The 23301-nt window shown below is 46.7% G+C and overlaps 1 protein-coding gene across 2 annotated transcripts in view; it reads left to right on the top strand.

Moving 5' to 3' along the window:
* The window catches only part of samd11 (sterile alpha motif domain containing 11), a 250660-nt gene that overhangs the window by 100726 nt on the left and 126633 nt on the right, over positions 1–23301 (top strand). For both annotated transcript variants that reach the window (XM_055659599.1, XM_055659598.1), the window contains exon 4: positions 11332–11415. In XM_055659599.1, the coding sequence (XP_055515574.1) occupies positions 11332–11415 (84 nt within the window). The remainder of the gene's footprint in view (positions 1–11331; positions 11416–23301) is intronic.

Here is a 23301-nt window from a genome sequence, read left to right as displayed (position 1 = left end):
ACAATGATTCCCCGGTCTCCGGGGAGGAGGCAGCCGCTCCAGACTTTTCAAGCCGCCCGCGCTACCTACCTAATCTACGCTAAAAATCTTCCATTTGGAAATCCGAAAATGTCCGAAATCCAACAAGTGTCTGGTCCCAAGGCTTTCGGATAAAAGGTTGTGCACCTGTACTAGAATGTTACGATTGTAGTGTAAACTTAATTTGAGGCTTCTAATGGCATATTGAATTCTGTGACATATTGTGACCTCTCCACCTCTACAGGGATGGTTTTGTCAGTTAATTTGTTCCTGGGCTCATTTACCAGTTAGATGCCTCAGTTTCCCTCTTTGTATTTTCCGTACGAGCAGTTACTTGATTATTGCATTCCTTTTCAATGTGCGTTTGTTAGCAACTTAGAATCATTTTATTGGAATGACTGTAGGATCAATCCTTCAGCAAATTATTGACTGAAGACTAAGCTGACAGGACTTCAGGCTGGGAAGGAATTTGTAAGAGAAGATAGTGTCAGAAGAAGGATCCCGACCTGAAACGTCGCCTATCCACGTTCTCCAGAGATGCTGCCTGGCCCACTGAGTTACTCCAGCACTTTGTATCTTTCTACAGACTACACTCTGAGTGAAAAAGCTGCCCCTGAGGTCCCTCCTAAATCTCTCCCCTCTCATCTCAAGCCTAAGGCCTCTGGTTTTAGATTCTTCTACCCTGGGGAAAAGGTTGTATTTTAGACTAAAATGACCCTCATTCCCCAGTTATTTAATCACCAGTGGGTGGAAAATCCCAACATATTTGCCTTTCCATGCTAATTACTAAATGATTCATAGTCAGGTAGGCTTAACCAACCAGTCCTTACAAACCCTGCGACCATTCTAGGGAACTGTAAAAATGATGTAGAGAGGTTGTCAAGATGGAACATAATTAATTCCGAGGTAGTTATCCGTGAGTGATCTTGAGCTAAAAATGAGGTTGTCAGGACTTTGGTTTTGGTTGTCCCTGCATTTATAGTTTTTAAATTTATTCAAGGATTTGCGGATAGATTTATTAGTGAATTATTTAGAGATACAGCGTGGAAACAGGCCCTTCGGCCCACCGAATCCACGCCGACCTGCGATCGCGTCAACTAGCACTATCCTACATAATAGGGACAATTTACAATTTTTAACGAAGCCAATTAACCTACAAACCTGTACATCTTTGGAGTGTAGCAGGAAACCGGAGCACCCGGAGAAAACCCACGCAGCCACAGCGAGAACATGCATACAGACAGCGCCCTTAGTCAGGATCGAACTCGGGTCTCGGCCGGCAACTCCACCGCTGTGCCATCGTGTCCCCCCACAGCTTTATTAGTGAATTATTCTGGAAAGCATTTTGTGTGGATCCCAAATGTGGTCGCTAGGGGTTGGGTATGAGGGAAATCAACACATGAATAGCGCAGAGCAGGACTTGAGAGAAAGGCCCGCCCGCATCCAAATTAAATCTGGGAGCAACCTTCCTCAAGGGTTGTATTGTCAATAATTGTTCAGTTCAACGGCTGGTGACGTTTCCACAAGAACTGTGGTCGACTGGTCAGAATATTTAGTTTTGGTTCAGTTCCAGTGCTGTCTGTGCGGAGTTTGCATGTACTCTCCGTGACAGTGTGAGTTTGCCCTGCATGCTCTCGTTTCCCAAAGATGTATGAATTGGTGTCAGTGGCCACTGTAAATTGCCCCTTAGTGGAGACTAGTGGGGAAAAGAATCACCAGGGAGTTGATGGATGTGTACAACAGAGACTCAGGCTAGGAGGGAATAGTTAGGGAATAATATGCGACTGATCCTTTATGAGCTGGCACGGACTCGATGGGCTGAATGGTCTTCCTCTGTGTTGTTTCTTAGTTCAACATTCTCCACCCAGGGAACGTAACCTTTTAGTAATGACCCTGCCATTGTTTTGTGTATCCCTGCTATCCTATTGGAAAGTTACTTCCAAATTCCAGGGAATAAAAACACTTTCTAACCAATCTTCCAAACAGACATCCCGCTAATCATTTTTCCACATTGGTACTTCACATAATGAAACATGAAATGGTTGTAATATATTCTGGCTGACGTTAAATTACAATCCATATTCACATCTATCCATATCCACAGGTAAATAGGCTGCAGGGGACCGGGGGTGGGGTGGGCTGGCTGACAACAAAGGGGGACCCATCGGGAAGGGAGTGGGGGGTGTGGGGGTGTGGGGGCAGGTACACTACTGCAGCGGCAGGCAGTAGATAGGACTGTACGGTGAACCTTTGTCATTTTGTCAGCACCAAAACATGGTGACTCTTGTCACGTGTCACCTCCTGTGGGGTCTGTCTACTGTATGATTCTACTGGGTTATACGCAAAACACAGCATTTGACTGTACCAAGGTACATTTGACAAAAACTTATTTTGAATCATCTATTTGGCTGTGACGTGTTGAAAGCAACAGCTAGTTGTTGAACTAATCATCCTTTTTGCTTATAACACACTGACTCAAAATGGCCTGAATTCTTTGTGCATGCCAGTGGACACACCAGAGGTACAAGTGCCTCGAGACCGGGTACTTTGTGGTAAATGGCCGGCGCAAACATTGGTGGATCCCTATTAACGGTCGTGAGGCCCCATTAGGCACTCACTGAGCCTTGTTTATAATGGTGCTTATCTAACACGCTGACTAATTCAGCTAGCAGGTATTCTTGTGAACTGCCAGTTTCCACTGAGACAGGAGCCTGGTGTTGCGTTGCCTGCACTACAGATCCCTTCTGAAACTCAGGGCTGCAAGGTAGTTTCCGTGCTGGTTTCACATGTGCCTTGACTGTGGGAGGTTCAGCGTAACAGGTCGGGGACTCCCTCTCTTCTCTGTATTGCTCAGGGGCAAGAACGGAACTCACTATCAAAACATGGAGGGGACGGGGGGGGGCACAATTTGTTTGGCGGCCACGCGCACACTCACACACACGCACGAGGCTTCGGAGGCTCAATCCAGCGCTGGAAACGGCGATTTTAAAATCGGGATCACAAAAACTTGGGGGGGATGTCCCCCACCTCTCAAAACATGGGGGGGGGGGGGGGGCGTGTCCCATCTGGTCCCCCCCCCCGGGTTTTCCGCCCCTGCTCAGGGGGGCAGATTAGCCCCGCAGTTAGTGTTGCTGCTTCGCAGCTCCGGGGATCCAGGGATCCTCTTGGGTGCAGTCTGGGTGCGGAGTTTGTACTTTCTCCCTACTGCAACTGAACATATTTTACTGTGGGTGCTTCTGTTTCCTCCCTCATCCCAAGCACGGGTCGATAGAGTCATTGAACACTGGGTAAATTGTGTGAGTGAGTCGGGAGCGGATGGGAATGTGGGCAGAGTAACTCTCCCTATATTCCACCACTCACCTACACAATTTAGCCAGTGTTCAATCACTCTATCGACTCTTGCTTGGGATGAGGGAGGAAACCGAAGCAACGTCAGTAAAACACGTACAATTGTAGGGAGAAAGTACAAACTTCACACCCACACGCACTGCGCTGCAGGTCAGGATGGAACCTGGGTCACTGGAGCTGTGTAGCAGCAACAAGATGAGTAGCACTGCGAAATAGCCAAGGGCAGAAAACGCTTGTTGCAGTTGCCGGCAGGCCCACCAAACAGCAGTGGTGAGGTTGGGGATAGCATCAAACAGGAAATTAGGGATGCGTGTAGCAAAGGTACAGCAGTTATTATGGGTGACTTTAATCTACATGTAGATTGGGCTAACCAAATTGGTAACAAGACTGAGGAGGAGCATTTCCTGGAGTGTATACGGGATGGTTTTCTAAGCCAATATGTCGAGGAACCAACTAGACGGCAGGCCATCCTAGACTGGGTATTGTGTAATGAGGAAGGATTAGTTAGTGATCTTGTGGTGCACAGCTGCGTGGGTAACAGTGACCATAATATGGTAGAATTCTGCATTAAGATGGAGAGTGACACGGTTAATTCAGAGACAAGGGTCCTGAACTTAAAGAAAGGTAAGTTTAATGGTATGAGATGGGAATTGGCTTGGATAGGCTGGCAAATGATAATTTAAGGGTTAGACAATAGACAATAGGTACAGGAGTAGGCCATTCGGCCCTTCGAGCCAGCACCGCCATTCAATGTGATCATGGCTGATCATCCCCAATCAGTACCCCGTTCCTGCCTTCTCCCCATATCCATTGACTGATGTACAAGGACACCCAGGTTTCGTTGCATCTCCCCTTTTCCTAATCTGACACCATTCAGATAATAATCTACCTTCTTGTTCTTTGCCTCACATTTATCCACATTATACTGCATCTGCCATGCGTCTGCCCACTCACCCAACCTATCCAAGTCACCCTGCAGCCTTATAGCATCCTCTTCACAGTTCACACTGCCAACCGGCTTTGTGTCGTCCGCAAACTTAGAGATTTTACATTTAATTCCCTCATCTAAATCGTGAATATATGTTGTAAATAACTGGGGTCCCATCACAGAGCCTTGCGGCACCCCACTAGTCACTGCCTGCCATTCTGAAAAGGACCCATTAATTCCTACTCTTTGCTTCCTGTCTGCCAACCAGTTCTCTCTCCATACCCCCGTTAACATGTGCTCTAAATTTACACACTAATCTCTTGTGTGGAAGTTTGTCAAAGGCTTTTTGAAAGTCCAGATACACCACATCCACTGGCTGTCCCTAATACATTCTGCTTGTTACCTCCTCAAAACATTCCAGAAGATTAGTCAAGCATACTTTCCTCTTCATAAATCCATGCTGTCTTTGATCGGTCCTGTTACTGCTTTCCAATTGCGCTGCTGAAGAAAGCTAATGGCATGTTGGCATTCATTGCGAGAGGATTTGAGTTTAGGATCACGGAGGTCTTACTGCAGTTGTACAGGGCCCTGGTGAGACTGCACCTGGAGTATTGTATATAGTTTTGGTCTCCTAATTTGAGGAAGGACATTCGTGTTATTGAGGGAGTGCAGTGTAGATTCACCGGGTTAACTCCCGGGATGCCAGGACTGACATATGATGAAATAATAGATCGACTGGGCTTATATTCAATGGAATTTAGAAGGATGAGAGGGCATCTTATAGAAATATATAAAATCCTTAAGGGATTGGACAGGCTAGATGCAGGAAAAATGTTCCTAATGTTGGGGGAGTCCAGAACCAGGGGTCACAGTTTAAGAATAAAGGGTAGGCCATTTAGGACTGAGATGAGGAAAAGCTTTTTCACTCAGAGAGTTGTGAATCTGTGGAATTCTCTGCCACAGAAGGCAGTGGAGGCCAATTCACTGGATGTTTTCAAGAGTGAGTTAGATATAGCTTTTGGGGCTAATTGAATCAAGGGATATGGGGAGAAAGCAGGAACGGGGTACTTATTTTGGATGATCAGCCAATAATGAATGGAGGTGCTGGCTCAAAGGGCAGAATGGCCTATTCCTGCACTTATTTTCTATGTTTCTGCTTTTCTAACACTAAACTGCAGGGCTAATCTGCCCCCCCTGAGCAATACAGAGAAGGGAGGGAGTCCCCGACCTGTTGACATGTTACTCTGAACCTCCCACAGTCAAGGAAATGTGAAACCAGCACGGAAACTACCGTGCAGTGCTGAGTTTCAGATGGGACCTGTAGTGCAGGCAACACAACAGCAGCCTCCTGTCTCAGTGGAAACTCGACTTGTGTGGGACTGACATCAGTGACGATGTGGTGGCATCCACTGGCAGTTCACACGACCACAAGCGTACCTACTAACTGAATTAGTCAGTGGGATTAGTGTAAGTGGGTGTTTGATGGTGGGCAAGAACTCCGTGGGCTGAAGTGCTTGTTTCTGCGCTCTGTAAATCTATGATGTTATGAACACGTGACTTTCCACTGCTCCTGTGTCCTCCCACATCCCAAAGACATGCTGCAGGAGAATTGACCACAAATTGCCTCTGGATTAGGTGCATGGCAGTGAATGGTGCGGGTGCTCCGGTTTCCGCCCACACTCCAAAGTGTTTTCCGAGTTTTCCCCTTGACTCGAACTCGGGAAATGTCGGTAGCGAGCCCGTAGGTCTCCGTAGATGTTTTGTAGCGGCTCGTAATGCCATCCGTACGAACTCGGGGCATCAGGTAAGTCGGGACGTTATTTCAACATGTTGAAAAATGTCCACGAGTAAAAAAAAAATAGCCCCGAGTATCTACGACTGGCTATTACCGTAGTTCGAATCAAGGGGAAAACTCAGGAGAGTTTGTGAGTAACTCGGGAAAGTGAGACAGGGGCTTAAGGTGGTTGGCAGGGAGTGAATGGGGATGCTAGAGTATCATTGTTTAGTTTAGAGATACAGCGTGGAAACAGGCCCTTCTGCTCACCGGGTCCGCACCAACCAGTGATGCCCGGCACACCAGCACTATTCTGCACATTAAGGACAATTTCCAATTATGCCAAGCCAATTAACCTACAAACCTGTACGTTTTTGGAGTGTGGGAGGAAACCGGAGCACCCGGAGAAAACCCACGCGGTCACGGGGAGCAGCTCCATTGTAGGTGGGTGTTTGATGATCCCCATGGACGTGGTGGGCTGAAGGGCTGGTTTACATTCTGTTCGGCCCTGTGACTGTTGTACAGACGGCAGTTTAAACAAGGCAGGAAGGACATTCAGAAATAAAACAACAGAGATTTATTTGAAGAGCAGCAAAAATCAGTTCAGTTTAGTTCATTGTCACGTGTACTGAGGTACAGTGAAAAGCTTTTGTTGCGTGCTGACCAGTCAGCAGAAAGACAACACATGATTACATAATCGAGCCATTTACAGTGTATAGATACATCTTCTTCTTGCGAATGAAACATAAATAAACCAAAAGAATAGTTAGATCTCAAGCCGGGTGTTGAGCAGCCAGGTTGTTGTCTCTGTGTCAATGTCTTCAAGATCCTGCTGCAATTTTCACAACCAACTTCACTATCTGCAAAACCACCCACTTTTGTATCATCTACAAACTTGCTAATCTTGCCATGTATGTTCTCTATCAGTGATATAGATGTCAAACACTCAAACACATGTTCTCTGGAGATGCTGCTGACCTGCAGAGTTACACCAGCACTTCTAACTCAAATCCGCCAGTCCAAGTATTCTTTTCTGCACCCTTTTTAGCTCAGTTACATCCTTCCTACAGCTAGCTGACCAGAACAGCAAACAAATGTGTATGTGTATGTGTACACACGTTCATAAGAAAACATGTACATGTGCTTGTGTGAATGCACTTTTGGTTAGGTTTAGTTTAGAGATACAGCGAGGAAACAGGCCCAGGTTCAAAGGCACTCCCCCTTTGCCAGTAGCGATTACTGCAGTGGTTGTTGGACAAGTTATTCTCCAGTGTTAAAAGCGGAAACTTAGCTGCTGTTTACCAGCCAAATGCTGGAGAATTGCACCCTCCTTGCTGGCTTTGAAATAGATATTTCAAAAGTATAAACAAACCCTGAACACTCGGATGTTGATGCGTGAATAGAGATGAATGCTTAAATGGATCGTGAACCCAGATGTTTCCATTTGAAAGCTGAAACACGTTGTTCTCATTCTACCTGCTGGTTTAGGTCGGGGTTTATTACTATCATATGCACCGAGGTACTGTGGAAGCTTTTGTTTGCGTGCTATTCAATCAGATCAGTTAATACTATACATGAATGCAATCAAACTAAACACAAGCAAAAGAGAATGATGACGAGGATTTAGAGCGCAGAGTGAGGCCCAGCGCAAATTGGAGAACAGCACCTCATATTTTGCTTGGGTAGTTTACACCCCAGCGGTATGAACATTGTATTCTCTAACTTCAGGTAGCCCTTGCTCTCCCTCTTCATTCCCCCCACCCCCCTTCCCAGATATCCCACTAGTCCTACTGTCTCCGCCTACATTCATTCTTTGTCCTACCCCCTACCCTGACATCAGTCTGAAGGCGGGTCTCGACCCGAAACGTCGCCAATCCCTTCTCTCCATAGGTGCTGCCTCACTCGCTGAGTTTCTCCACCATTTTGTGTTCTATCTTCGATTTTACCAGCATCTGCAGTTCTTTCCGGTGGCGCTATGGAGACCTAAAGTCCAGCGCCAACCAGCTCCGACTCGAGGAAGGGAAAAAACGGGAGAAACGGGACCTACCTGCAGCCAGCGTAATCTGAACGGCCTTGGTGACAACATCAAAGAAAGTCCTGGGTTCTGAACACTCCCCCCCCCCCCCCCCTCATCATTCCAGATGGAGAAGCCATTCGCCATTGGCTCACATTGATGATGAGACGGAGACGGAGACATGGAATTTCAGAGCTCCCTCATTCATTAAGAAGGCACCCCTTCTGTCTCTTGTGCTTGGACAGTGTGGAACGCAAGAGACTTTTATAAGAGAGTTGGCACAAGTTTGGGGCGAACAAGAAGGGTGAAAAGCAAGATTGGTGTGGCAAAGGCAATTGAAAGGTTTCATCAGGAAAAATAAAGGAAGCATATGTAACTACAATCAAACGAGTCCCTTGAGAAATATAGAGGGTTTAGGAGAGAACATAGAGAAATTAAGGAGGCAAAAAGAGGCCATGAAATATTAAAGAAAGGCAAGACTAAAAAGAATCCTAAAGGGCCTGTCCCACTTTCATGATCTAATTCACGACCTTTTTTACTCGTGGACATTTTTCATCATGCTAGATAAAATGCCCCAACCTATTTGATGCCTCGAGTACCTACGACTAGCATCACGGCCTGTTACGACCTACCTATGACCTCGTGACGACCATGCTGCGAGTATCAGTCAAGGGACAGGCCCTTTAGTCATTCTGTATTTGGAGCAAAAGGGTAGCTGGGAAAGAGTGGGTCCACTTGGAGGCCAAAGGGGTGATCTAAGTGTGGAGCCACGTGACTGGGGTGAGCTCCTGAATGGATATATCTCATCTGCTCTCACCAAGGAGAAAGACTTGGAGGATAGGGAGTTCAGGGATGTGTATGTAGACATTCTGGAGTTGGCAGCATTAAGAAGGTGGAGGTGTTAATCATCTTGGAATGTATGTTTTGTGGGTTGGTAAACCAGCATCTGCAGCTCCTTGTGTCTCCAAGGAACACCATGTTGCTGCTTTACAAAACACAGGTTAGGCAACATTTGGTGTATTTTGTGCAGTTCTGGTCACCACACTACGCTTACGCTGGAGAGGGTGCGAGGAGATTCACCAGGAGGTTGTCTGGGTTACGGGACGTTAGTTAGAAGGGGATTGGACTGGTTGGGCTTGTTCTCCTTGAAGCGAAAGAGACTGAAGGGTGACCTGATAGTTTATGATGTGGGGCAGAGATCGTTAAAGTCCTTTTCCCACGATAGGCATTTCAAAATCAAGAGGGCTCGTGAGAGAAGAATATGTGTCCTCGAGCCATACAGCATGGAAACACGCCTTTCAGCCCAACTTGCCCATGCCGACCAACGTTCCTATTATACACAGAGTGGTCGACATCTGGAACTCCCTGTCAGAGGAGGTGGAGGATGCAGACACAATTGTTTCATTTCATGGCCAATTAGACAGACCCATAAATAGATAAGGCACGGAGGGGGCGGGGGGATTCCAATAAAGGCAAATGGGATTAGTGTAGATCGGCAAAATGGTCAGCATGGATGTGATGGGCTGAAACGATAATCTTTGTGCCATACAACTTGATGGTTAAGAAAATAGGAGCAGGTGTAATGCACCCAACCATTCAAGTTTGCTTCACCATTCAGTGTGATCATGGCTGCATTCAATATGATCTGCCCCAGGCTGTTATAACTCTTCTGTGCTTGCTCTCCAGAGCACCCCCATCTTTGAAAAATGCATCTACCTCCACTTTAATACATCCACTAACTCCAGCCTTCCTTCCCCTCTCTGGGCCAGAGATTACCATCCCATGCGAGGATATACCTGCTCCACTCGGTGTACAATGCTACCTGTCCCGCTGTTACTCCAGCATTTTGTGTCTACCTTCGATTTAAACTAGCACCTGCAGTTATTTCCCACACATTCAATGTTTCAAGACTCTCCCACCTGTGGAAGCATCTTACCATTTGTCATGCCTAAGATCTAACTTTGGACTTTACTTCAGAGTTACAGCATGGAAACAGGCCCTTCGGCCCACCGAGTCCACGCCGACCAGCGATCACCTCACACTAACACTATCTTACACACTAGGGACAATTTACAATTTTTACCGGAGCCAATTAACCTGCAAACCTGCATGTCGTTGGAATGTGGGAGGAAACTAGAGCTCCTGGACTAAACCCACGTGGTCACAGGGGGAATGTACCAACTCCGTACAGAGAGTGCCCGCAGTCAGGATCGAAACTAGGTCTCTACCGCTGCGCCACTATGCAGCCCGTTTCATTTCAGCAAGGATGTCTGTCATCCGTGACATAGGGTGATTCTCATCACCGTGTGATGCTGCATTGTGTCTAGTTGCATGGCACCTTGTGTAAATCCAAGAGAAATCTTTTACAGTGTGAGGGAGATTTACTTGGCTGGGATGGACCGTGCAAGACACTCAATGAGTCTTTTGAAAGCATGCAGAGTGTATGAACTGCGGAATAAAGGCAAATACATTGGTCGTGAAGGGAATAGTGCTGCTAGCGTTCTGTTTAATCTAGAGATCCCACATGGAAACAGGCCCTTCAGTTTCCAACGAGCCCACACAGACCAATAACCACCCACTCACACACGGTCCATGTTATCTCATTCCCTACAAACTAGGGGGCCAACGTACAGCAGACACTTCACCTAGAAATCTGCACGTCTTTGGGATGTGGGAGGAAACCGTGGCGCCCAGAGAAAACCAACATGGTCAGAGTGAGAACATGCAAACTCCACATAGACAGCACCTATGTCTCTGGTGCTGTGGGTAGAAGTTCTACCAGCTGCACCACTGTGCCACCCTGTTGTGTCGTCGTATTTTACAGTGTGTTGTTGTAGACCCAGGTAACAGTCTTAACGATGCACAAAAAATGGTTTCATTGTGAATGTCCAAAACCTGTTCTTGAACGTATTGTAAAGAGTAAAGAAGCTTGGATAATTGTAGATTATTTTTACTGCTTCACCTGAATGATACCCATGTTAAAGTTTGCAAATCACTGTTTGTGCTATTATTTTGTGCTTATCGCATGTGGACAATGAAGCCGTTTTTCTTTGTGTTTGACTCTGGGTCCAACATAACTGGGTGCAGAGCAAAGCTCCCTCTGCTCACGACCCAATGATGCACCCCCTCCCCACTCTGCCTATGTCTTACTGCCTGCTGCATGTTCCTAACCCCCAGCCTCGGGAGTGATTGTGATGTATTGTTCATGTGTACTGCAAGCTCCATTGAAAGTGATCAAACTCGTTTCAGATTGGACGCTTATGGCCAGCAGCGAGAGGAGATTTTCAGCCCGTCAGTCTGCACTTCTTTGCACCCAGATCCCAGAGGTGAAAGGTCAGTGAAAGATCAACCTCCTTAAATCATCCATTTTGTTATAAGCAATAGAGAAAATGCAATTACCGTATTTCCTGGCAATGAAGACGCACCCCAATTCAAGTTGCTAAATTTTGAGAAAAGGATGGCGGGACAGGATCAAGGGTTTGGTTTAGTCCATGGGTCGGCAACATGGCCTGGCGTTCCCGGGACTGGCTGCAGTTCCCAAGTCGCCTGCGAGCCCCGGGACTGGCTGTAACCCGCCAACCACCGCCTCCACTGGTTGTGTCTGTGCCAAAGGACACCGTGGCGGGCGGGCAGGCAGAAGGCGTTGAGGTGGCGGACAGTTCTTCCCTTCCCTCCCCAGCCACAATGCGGTGGCTCTGCAGCCGGAGCGCCGCGGCAGCAGTGAGTGAGTGAGTTGCTGGCATGATCCCCGACCCCTTCCTTCTCAACGCTCCTGCCCGTGCTGACCCGGGCCAGACTCCCCACACACTGTGAAAGGAACTCCCCCCCCAGCACTGTCCTTTTACAGCCACTTCCCACTTCACATCCACTTCCCATCAGATGCCAGCAATGAGGGATAGACTTGGTTATCCTTCAGTTCAGCAACATCGTTCTTGATGTTGCTGTACTGACGAAGAGCTAATTCTATCTTTCTTGGCTAACAACCTAACCTTCGGCCATCAAGATGCAGGTGAATTTTCGTGCCTTATTTTTGGGTAAAAAAATAGCGTCTTCATTGCCGGGAAATATAGGTCCTTCTTTATATCACTGCTACTGGACATTAAGTCTTCTTGAGTTTACGGGTGGTGGGAGTTTATCTTAGTCTTGCTTCGGAAATACATTATCCTCGATTGACTTGGAAGAGGCACTTAATGTACTGTGAATGATATCTGGTATGTTAAAAAGGTGCATGTTTTACTGTAAATGGCTCCAAGCTTGACATTGCACATGGTTATGTAATAGATGCAAAAAAAAAATATTGTGGGGAGAAATCTTTAAACCTATCCAAAAGGGTGACGAGGCTTGATTCATTTAAAAAAAAAAATGTACTGCTAATATTGTAACGCCAGTTCTGGTTCTTGACACATAAAATGATCTAAAATGTTAAGTGCATTCTGTTGAATGATAATACAAAGAAGATATGGTATATTAAAAAAAGGTGTGCATTTGTTAGGAGCCTGACACGTCCACTTCAGGTTGTCCTACTAGATTTACAGACGGTATTTAGGAAGCAAAAGCAAAATACCGCGGATGCTGGAAAGCTGAAATAAAAATGTGCAGGAACGTACAGGGGGTCAGGCAGCATCTGCGGAGAAAGAAACAGGGTTAACATCTTAAGTCGATGAACTTTTAACAGAACTGGAATGTTTATAATGGAAGAAATATGCAAAACATGTTCCCACAAAACGCAATAATGAAATAATGACCCGATAACTTGCTTTATTGTTGTGAAGTCAGGGATAAATGTGGTGTGGGATACGCAGCTCTTCAAGATGGTGACTTTTTAATTTAATTTTGGTTTAGTTTTGAGAAGCAGAGCAGAAGCAGGCCCACCGAGCCCACGCCGATCAGCGATCTCCGCACACTAATGCTATTCTACACACACCAGGGGCAATTTTCATGTATACCAAGCCAATTAACCTACAATCCTGTACATCTTTGGAGTGTGGGAGGAAACTGGAGATCCTGGAGAAAACTCACCCAGGTCATGGGGAGAAAGTACAAACTCTGTACAGGTAAACACCTGTAGTCAGGATCAAACCCGGGTCCCTGGTGCTGTAAGGCAGCAACTCTACCACTGCACCACCATGTTAGTTGATTCTAGAGAGGAATTTGGGTAACAACTCATCTGAACCCTGGAACATCCCCTCGAACACCCCCATCCCCAGTCTCAGACTGTGGGGGGGAACTTGAATCCTCAACCCCTTTGACTGTCATTAAGCGATCTGACTTTTACACCTTGTCCACACCAGGTAAAATAATCAATCTGATCTTCTCCCCCCCCCCCCCACTACTCAGACCAGTAAATGCCCTTGTGTATCATTTCAGGAACAGTGGCTATGATACTGGGAACACTATAAGAAGTAGGGAGCAGCAGTGGGATAAATATAAAAGACAGAAACAAAGTGCCTGAGTAACTTCGCGGGTCAGGTAGCATCTCTGGAGAAAAAGGAGGCTGAAGAATGGTCCCGACCTGAAATGTCACCCATCTTTTTTCTCCCGAGATGCTGCCCGACACACTGAGTTGCTCCAGCACTTTGTGTCTATCTTTGGTGTAAACCAGCATCTGCAGTTCTTTGTTTCTACATTGTGATAAATACATTTGGACTTTAATGCGCGATAGATAAATAATGTAAATAATTTATTTAAATAATTTAAATATTTAAATAATGTAAAAACATCCGAACAGATTGATTTGGCTGTTTACCTGTTGGATGGATGTCTGCTGCCAGGAGGAAGAATCTGATTTATTTCTGAAGTCTATGCAGAGATGTTACCAAAACATTTCAACAAACCAATGTTGACGCAGCACAGCCAATTTGCACAATTTTTTCTGAAGAAGGATTTCGACCCGAAACATAACCAATTATTTTCTTCCTGAAATGCTGCCTGACCTGCTGAGTTACTCCAGAATTTTGTGTCTATCTTACATACCTGCGACTGTTGGACCAGCCGCGGCCTAATATGCTGTAATCTTCATGGGTTTGCCCCCAAAACAATGGATGTGTCATAGTTATAGTGATATATCATGGAAATAGGGCCTTCGGCCCAACTTTGTCACACCGGCCAACATGTCCCAGCCACACTAGTCCCACTAACCTGCGTTTGTCCCATATTCCTCCAAACCTGTCCTATCCATGTACTTGTCTAACTGTTTCTACAGGGCTGTGCCAGGAAAGCTCTCCTTAGACATGGGTAGAAAAGTGGGGCAGCTGGTAGAGTTGCTGCCCCACGGCGCCAGAGACCCGGATTCAACCCTGACCTTGTATGCTGTCTGTGTGGAGTTTGCACCTTTATCCCTGAGATCATGTGGGTTTCCTCCTGGTGTTCCGGTTTCCTCACACATCCCAAAGACGTGCGGGTTTGTAGGTTCATTGGCTTCTCTAAATTGCTCCTCGTGTGTAGGGACTGGATGTGAGAGTGGCATAACATAGAACTAGTGAGAACGGGCGATCAATGGTGTCCATGGCCTTGGTGGGCCGAAGAACCTGTTTCCATGCTATATAGAGTCATGCACCATGCAAAAACTGGCCCTTTGGCCCAACTTGCTCACACCGACCAACATGTTCTATCTACACTAGTCCCACCGACCTGCGTTTGACCCATATCCCTCCAAACCTGTCCAATCCATGTACCTATCTAAATGTTCCTTAACCATTGCGATAATCCCTGCCTCAACTACTTCCTCCGGCAACTCATTCCATACACCAACCACTCTTGGTGTAAAAAAAGTCACCCCTCAAGTTCCTATTAAATCGTTCCCCCCCTCACCTTAAACTTATGTCCTCTGGTTTTCGATTCCCCTACTCTGGGCAAAAGATTCTGTGCATTTACCCTCATAATATGTACACCTCCATCAGATCACCCCTCATCCACCTGCGCTCCAAGAAATAGAGTCCAGGCCTGCTCAACCTCTCCCTATAGCTCAGGCCCTCGCTATAGGCTTCTGCACGCAAATGGATATCACCAGTGCAAAGGTGTGCAACCAGACAGTTCAACAATGCAATATCCAAGAAGGAACAAACTTCCCGTAGTTTTCTCTAGGGCGTCGGAGGTTGAGGGAAGACCTGATAGAAAGCACATAAAATTATGAGAAGCATAGATGGGGTAGATTCCTTTTTTCCCCATGGTGGAAATGTCAAAGACCTGAGGACATAGCTTTAAAGTAAGTGAGGAAAAGGTTACAGGAGATGTGCTGGCCACGTTTTTACACAGCTGTGCTTCCAGTGGGAGTTTTGGTGGCAGATGCGATGGTGGCATTTAGAAGGCGTTTAGATCGGCTCATCGATATGCAAGGAATGGGGGGGATAATGGATCACGTGCTGGCAGAAGAAATTAGTTTAACAGCATCATGTTTGGCACGGACACTGCGGGCCGAAGGGCCTGTTCCGTACTGTTCTATGTTCTATAGTTAAAAGAACTCCTTCCCCCCTCACCCTCTGTCACCTGATGGTTGGCTGACAAAAGGCCACTGGCAGGGTCTGGAGGAAGAGGAAACCCAGACCGCTCTGGATCTGCCAACATGTCTCACGTTTAGTTTACTTTAGTTCAGACACACAGCGCGGAGACCAGCCCTTCGGCCCACCGAGTCCACGCCGAGCAGTGATTCCCGCCCATTAACACTGGGGACAATTGACAATTTTACCATGCCAATTCACCGACAAACCTGTACCTCTTCAGAGTGGGGGAGGAAACCAAAGATCTCGGAGAAAACCCACACAGGTCACGGGGTGAACGTACAAACTCCGTATAGACAGCATCTATGGTCAGGATCGAACTCGGGTGTCTGACGCTGTAATGCCCCTGTCCCACTTAGGAAACATGAACGGAAACTTCTGGAGACTTTGCGCCCCACCCAAGGTTTCCGTGCGGTTCCCGGAGGTTACAGGTGGTTGCCGGAGGTTGCAGGCAGTGGAAGCAGGTAGGGAGACTGACAAAAACCTCCGGGAACCACCAGGAACCGCACGGAAACCTTGGGTGGGGCGCAAAGTCTCCAGAGGTTTCCGTTCAGGTTTCTAAAGTGGGACATGGGCATTACAGCGTCAGACACCTGAGTTCGATCCTGACCATAGATGCTGTCTATACGGTAGTAAGGCAGCAACTCTACCGTTGTGCCACCGTGTCGCCCTTGGGGACAGTGGGAGATAGAGGATGCCTGGTGAAGATCATTCCAGTGATCAGTGCGCTACTAACGAAGCTGAGGCTGGTCTACTTGTACAACAGAAGAATGAGAGAAGACATGACAGAGGTAGACACAATGAGGCCTGTTTTAGAGAGACTGAGCCAAGGGAAAATATTCGCATTAGGAGATGGTTGATGGGCCTAGAAACACAGGTTTAAGGTCCTAATGCAAAAGAAGATGGAAATGGGATTGAACTTTTTTGAAGGGAATTATAATGTTGATGTATTTTCTCATGACAAAGCCAGAGGCTGTTCAGCCCATTGAGTCCATGCTGGCTCTGTAAGCAATCTCACTTCCCCACTTATATTTCCTATACCTCGCCCCATTCCTTACAATTCTACCACAACCTACAGAACGGGTCATTTGTTGTGGCCAATTAGCCCATCAACCTGCGCGCGCGTCATTGTGATGTGGGCGGAAGCTGGAGCACCATAGAGAAAACCACCAGGTCACGGGGAGAGCGTGCAAACCCCACATGGACAGCAGCCGAGGTCAGGATCAAACCTGTGAACTAGCTGACGATCTGGAGGCTCCTTTCCTTTTTTTTCTTTTTCCAAAAAAATTATTTTTGTTGTTTATTTTTCCCCAAAAACAAAAAACAAAACATAAAAAAGAGCAAAAAGAATAATGATAAACATAACAATGTTATTGATAAGTAGGGATCAGGATTACAATAGTAACAGGTATTACATGAATACCTGTTATTAATGGAGGCTCGTGCCTGTGAAGATGGTGGGAACCGAATCAGAAGCTGGAACTTCCAAGAGTGAATTGGAAAATCACTAGAAAAAGAGTCTGCAAGGCCGTAGAGTGGTCAAGTTAAAAAACAGACCATTCAGCCCATCAAGCCCACACCATCCATTAGACATCTCACTAGCTCCCCAGATTCCACCACTCACTTGTACACTGGAGTAATTTACATTGTCCAGTTGACCTGCTCATTTGCAAGGAAATAGTGGGGGATTGGGATCGGATTAGTCCAGCAGGATCCAGAATCATCTCCACAGCTAAATGGCAGCATCCGATGCTGGGGAGGGAGAGGGAGTTTCTGGTGAGGATGGGAAGGCTGCGGTTCGGAACATAGAACGGTACAGCACAGGAACAGGCCCTTTGGTCCACCATTTCACTTCTGCCCATGAAGCCGATCTAACCATCCCATCTACCCACACAAGGTCCCTATCCCTCCAACCTTGCCTATTCATGTGTCTGCCCAAATGCTTCTTAAACACTGCTATCCTGTCTGTTTCCACCACTTTGGGCGGCACAGCTGGTCGAGTGGCTGCCTCACAGCGCCAGAGACCCGGGTACGATCCTGACCTTGGCTGCTGTCTGTGTGGAGTTTGCATGTTCTAACTGTGAGCATGTGTGTTTCCTTCAGTTTTTCTCCCACATCCCAAAGATGTGCGGGTTTGTGGGTTAACCTGCCCTCTTGGCCTTAGTGTGAAGGGAGCGGATAAGAAAGCGTGAGAACATGGAGCTAGTGTGAACGGGTGATCGATAATCGCATGGACTCAGTGGGCTGAAGCACCACTTGCCATGCTGCGCCCTGGCTGCACGTCCAGGCATCTAGCACTATTCCCCATGACTTCTGCCCACACCTGCCCTAAGTCTAGATGTAGAAAAAAAGAACTGCAGATGCTGGTTTACACCAAAGGCAGATACAGAATGCTGGAGTAACGCAGTGGGTCGGGCAGCATCTCTGGAGGAAAGGGGTAAGTGATCAGAGGCCTTTGTCTCCGGTGATCAGAGTCCTTTAGAAACAGTTAGAAAATTAAAAATCATCCAAAGTAATTTTCTTAAAAGGAAATAAAGGAGATTAGTGTGGGTGTCGGTGGATGTTTGTGTGAATTGTGTTGGTGTGTGTCTTGGTTCCTTGTATGGCTGCAGAAACCAAATTTCGTTTGAACCTCATGTGAGGTCCAAATGACAAATAGAAGGTATTGTATTGTATTGTATTGTATTATGGGGAGAAGGCAGGAGAATGGGGTTCAGAGGAAAAGATAGATCAGCCATAATTGAATGGTGGAGTAGACTTGATGGGCTGAATGGACTCCCTCCTAATATTTATCAGGTTATGAACTTATGAATGAATGTAGGAGATTCTATTCAAATGAAGGGAGACAAGCTGGATGGTCCATTATGTCTGAGATAAGGTTGAGGGTCCAGATGATTCAATGATATCTTATAGTCACATGTACCGAGGTACAATGAAATTCTTTGTTTTTGTGTACAATCCAGTAAAATCATACAGCAGACCTCACCTGGACAGCACACGAGGGTTGGTGGTGGCATAGTTACAAAAGTTCACCTAAGAAAAATAGTCGAGGACGTTTTGGGTCGGGACCCTTCTTCAGACCGTGGCCCCAAGGTGACTGGACCTGTTTGAAAGCCGCACCACAGCTTCGGGCCATTGTTGAGGTCCCGTCCTATCTTCTGTCTGCCGCCGCAGAGCTTTACCTGTTCCTGCGACTCCTAAACATCCAGTCTGGCCCCAGTGAGGAGTCGGGGGGGCAGTGGAGTGAGAGTCCTCCACTGTGCAGACATTAGCTCCTCCAGCACGTCCCCAACTTCAGCACGGATTTCCAGATGTTCCCTTGCAGCTGGCACAGATCTGCTGTGATTCTCTGCAGGCTCAGTAGCCACTTAGTTTCAGATTAGTGTTAGAGATACCGCGTGGAAACAGGCCCTTCGGCCCGTCATGTCTGCACCGACCAACGAACACCCCAACCAACACGAGTTCTATCCTACACACTGGTGACTATTTACAGAAACCAATTAACATACAAACCTGCACATTTTTGGGATGTGGCAGGAAACCGGAGCACCCGGAGAAAACCCGCACGGTGATGGGGAGAACGTACAAACTCCATACAGACAGCACCCGTAGTCAGGATCGAACCCGGGTCTCTGTCTCTATAAGGCAGTAACTCTGCCACTGCGCCACTGTGCCGCCCTACACTTGTGCCCTAGTTCTGCCTCCAATAGCTTGGCCCGTACTTCCGTCCCCACTCTCAGCGGTGTAGCCATGCTCGCTCTCCCCCACATCCCACCTGCCCGCCCAGCAATCCAAACGGGGCTGCACCACGCCTAATCCCTTCAAGCCCCTCCCCGACAGACCCCCCGTGCTGTTATTACTGACACCGTTCAATTTTGCTTTGACTGGGATGAAGGTATTGACAGCTAAGGATGTGATTACTGAAGATTTTCTCCTGTGTTTCCACCCTGTACTTGGCGATAAGCAAGACTTATCTGTCTAAGCTGGTCATCTGTTTGATCCAGACCTCATTTGAGCTGCCGCTGACTCAGGCACTGGAGCGTTACCATTGCAGGCATACGCCCTGACCTTGGCTTACCTTTGGGAAGCTGTGGTTTATAGGTCACCCCTGGCCATCGCAGGTTTCACAACGAAACCCGGACAAGAACTTTGGGGAAAGTTGCTAAGAGGTTTGCCTTTCAGAATTTACTCTGAAATGACCCGTTATACATTGCCTAAGAGGCTTTAGTAGATGATGGAGTAAAATGTTCAGCTTTTGATTAGCGGGCCAGTAGTCATTCATGCCTGAGCAAACACCCTTGTGATGGAGCAGCTAATCCTAACGCTTAAAAACAGCCGATCTTTGGAAAGTCCATAATTATTGTGGCTTGCATGCAATGCTGGTTTAAAAGTCATGCTTTAACCTTGCCCCCTTTTTGCAGTATATCCAGAAAAAAAAATAGCACGAGTCAAGCTTGTTGCCTCAAAGCCAATATTGGCAGTAAACAGAATTTACAATGGAGTCTTTGTAATAGTTTACTGTGCATTTTACTAAAGAGCGCACCACCAGACTCAGGAACAGCTAATTAATTAATAATATTAATAATTTTATTTATATAGCACATTTTCAGTCAACTTGCATTGACCCCAAAGTGCTTCACATAATTACATTACATTACACACAGGCTAAGGTGGGTGAAGTGTCTTGCCCCAAGGACACAACGACAGTATGCACTCCAAGCGGGATTCGAACCGGCTACCTTCCGGTCGCCAGCCGAACACTTAGCCCATTGTGCCATCTGTCGTCCCCTACTTCCCCTCTGTTATCAAGCTTCTGAATGGTCCTTCCGTGAGAAAGTTATGCCCCCGTCCTACTTAGGAAACCTGGAGGGAACCTCTGGAGACTTTGCGCCCCACCCAAGGTTTCCGTGCAGTTGCAGGTGGTTGTCGGAGGTTGCAGGTAGTGGAAGCAGGTAGGGAGACTGCCAAAAACCTCCGGGAACCAAAGGTTTCTGTTCAGGTTTCCTAAGTGGGACAGGGACATTACTGTCTGATTCACCTCTACCCCATTGTGGACATTGGCCATTGTCTATGGAACTAGTGCGATACAATGTGTAGGAAGGAACTGCAGATTCTGGTTCAAACCGAAGATGGACACAAAAAGTTGGAGTAACTCAGCGGGCCAGGCAGCATCTCTGGAGAGAAGGAACGGGTGACGTTTCAGGTCGAGGTCCTTCTTCAAACTGGTTTAGGGAAAAGGGAAACGAGAGATATAGGCGGTGATTTGGAGTGATAAAGAACAATGAATGAAATACATGCAAAAAAGTAAGGATGATAAAGGAAGCAAGCCATTGTTAGCTGTTTGTAGGGTGAAATGAGAAGCTAGTGTGACTTGGGTGGGGGAGGTTTGGAGAGAAGGAGTGCCATGTGATACAGTGTTGAGAACTATATTCTGCATGGTATCTTTTTGCTCTACCCTATTGAAGTTGAGTTTGGCGATTGTATTTATGTATAGTGTTATTTGATTTGAACAAAGCTTTTTACTGTACCTCAGTGCACAGCCACAGAATAAATGGGCGTATCTGTAGAAAACTAGATGAGGAGGAATTCTTCTAGCCAGAGGGTAGTGAATCTGTGGAATTCATTGCCACGGATGACTGATCCGATTGGATAGCATGCAAAACAAAGCGTTTCCCTGTTCCTTGGTACGTGTGACTATAACAAAAGCCACCCTGTTTTAGTTTAGAAATACAGCATGAAAACAGGCCCTTCAGGTCACCCCATCCACGCCGACCTGCGATCACCCACACACTAGTTCTATCCAACACTCTCGGGAAAATTTACAGAGGCCAATTAACGTACAAACCCGTCTTTGGGCATGACTTTGGAATGTCGGGGGAAACCGGAGCACCCGGAGAAAACCCACAGGGAGAACGTAGTCAGGGCTGATCCCGGATCTCTGGCACTGTGAGGCAGCAGCTCTACTGTGCAGCCCCACTCAGTCTGTTCTGCCCCTCTTTCCCTGCTGATTAATTAGCCATGGGTGTCTCTCCAGTTCTCTCTGCCCTACTGACTTCCATCACCCTCAATGCTGTCACTGTTTGATGGCTATGGGTTGGTTCTACCCAGCTGTTGTTGGTGAGTGAACAAACAAGGACCAGGACCAGTGGAGAGGTCCCATCTTCTTTCTCTTTAGGTCTATCTAAGTTGGCGAATCCAGTCTAAATTTGAAGTCAACATTGCATGGAATCATAAGATCATAAGGTCAGAAGTAATAGGAGCAGAATTAAACCATTCGGCCCATCAAGTCTAATCCAGCATTCAATTATGGCTGATCTATCTCTCCCTCCTAACCCCATTCTCCTGCGTTCTCCCCATAACCTGTGACACCAGTACTAATCACAATTGATGAATTGTGAAAACAGAGAAGTTTGGCACGATGGCGCAGCGGTAGAGTTGCTGCCTTACAGCGCCAGAGATCCGTGTTCGATCCTGACTACGGGAACCGTTTATACGGAATTTGTGCCTTCTCCCTGCGACCGTGTGGGTTTTCTCCGGGTGCTCTGCTTTCCTCCCACACCCCAAAGACATATAGGTTTGTAGGCCAATTTGGCTATGGTAAAATAAATTGTAAATTGTCCCCAGTGTGTGTAACATTGTGCAAGTGTGTGGGATTCGCTGGTCGGTGCGGACTCGGTGGGCCAAAGGGCCTGTTTCCGCACTGTATCTCTAAACTGAAGGAAACTAAACGCACGGTACATCATCCTCTTAGCGTTGAGGGAGGCGGAGAGTTTTGTCTTGTTTTTGTTGTTGAAACACAGACCAAGAGAAGAATAATTCTGAAGTAAGAGGACCTTAAACAAAGTAATTAGCAGTGGAAAAGAGCTTTCTTCCCTGTTCCAGCATAAAAGCTGCTGGATCATTTGCTAAGCTGTATTAAATAGAGAATAATGGCTACCTGTGTGTGATTACAAGACAGTAATCTCGCTGAGCTGGGCAGATGATGTCATAAGCCATAAGGGCGAGTTTATAACCATCATCTCCGAACCTGAGATTGCCGGCTTGAAATCTCAACGAAAGTAGGTCTTTATGATTTATACTTGTACGTTGAAATTATTTTTGCAGTCACAAGATTTGTGCAAGATTGTGATCTATCACAGAAAACGTATGGAGTATTAATGTTTGATTACTGGGAAATAATACGGTTAGTATATATTACTATCGGTACCTATATCACTGGTAGAGCTTTTTCTATCTGCTGCATGAATACCTTCTAATATGCGCTGAGGTTGAAATGTTAATGTGCGGCCTAGCGGCGCAGCGCGGCAGTAGAGCTGCTGCGTTACAGCGCCAGGGTCCCGGGTTCGATCCTGACTATGGGTGCCATCTGTACGGGGTTTGTACATTCTCCCCGTGACTATATGAGTTGTCTCCAGGTGCTCCGGTTTCCTCCTGCACTACAAGGAGATACAGGTCTGTAGGTTAATTGTAAATTGTCCCTCGTGTGTAGCATAGCGCTATTGTACTCTAGATTGTTGGTTGGCGCGACTCGGTGGGCAGAAGGGCACGTTTCTGTGCTCTCTCTCTGAAGTCTAAAGTAAAGTTGAACACTGTGTTCTCCGCTCTATGTTCCTGTATCATAATCGGAGATTAATTTCATTAGTCTTAGTGCGGAGTCTTAGGAAGTTTATTAAGTACTAATGTTTAAATATCTTTAATTATAATTATAACTTTTTATTTGCTT

This window comes from Leucoraja erinacea, chromosome 30, assembly GCF_028641065.1.
Source record: "Leucoraja erinacea ecotype New England chromosome 30, Leri_hhj_1, whole genome shotgun sequence".
Taxonomy (NCBI): Eukaryota; Metazoa; Chordata; class Chondrichthyes; order Rajiformes; family Rajidae; genus Leucoraja; species Leucoraja erinaceus.
The sequence above is the reverse complement of the archived record's forward strand: the minus strand, read 5'-3'. Positions and strand labels throughout refer to the sequence as shown.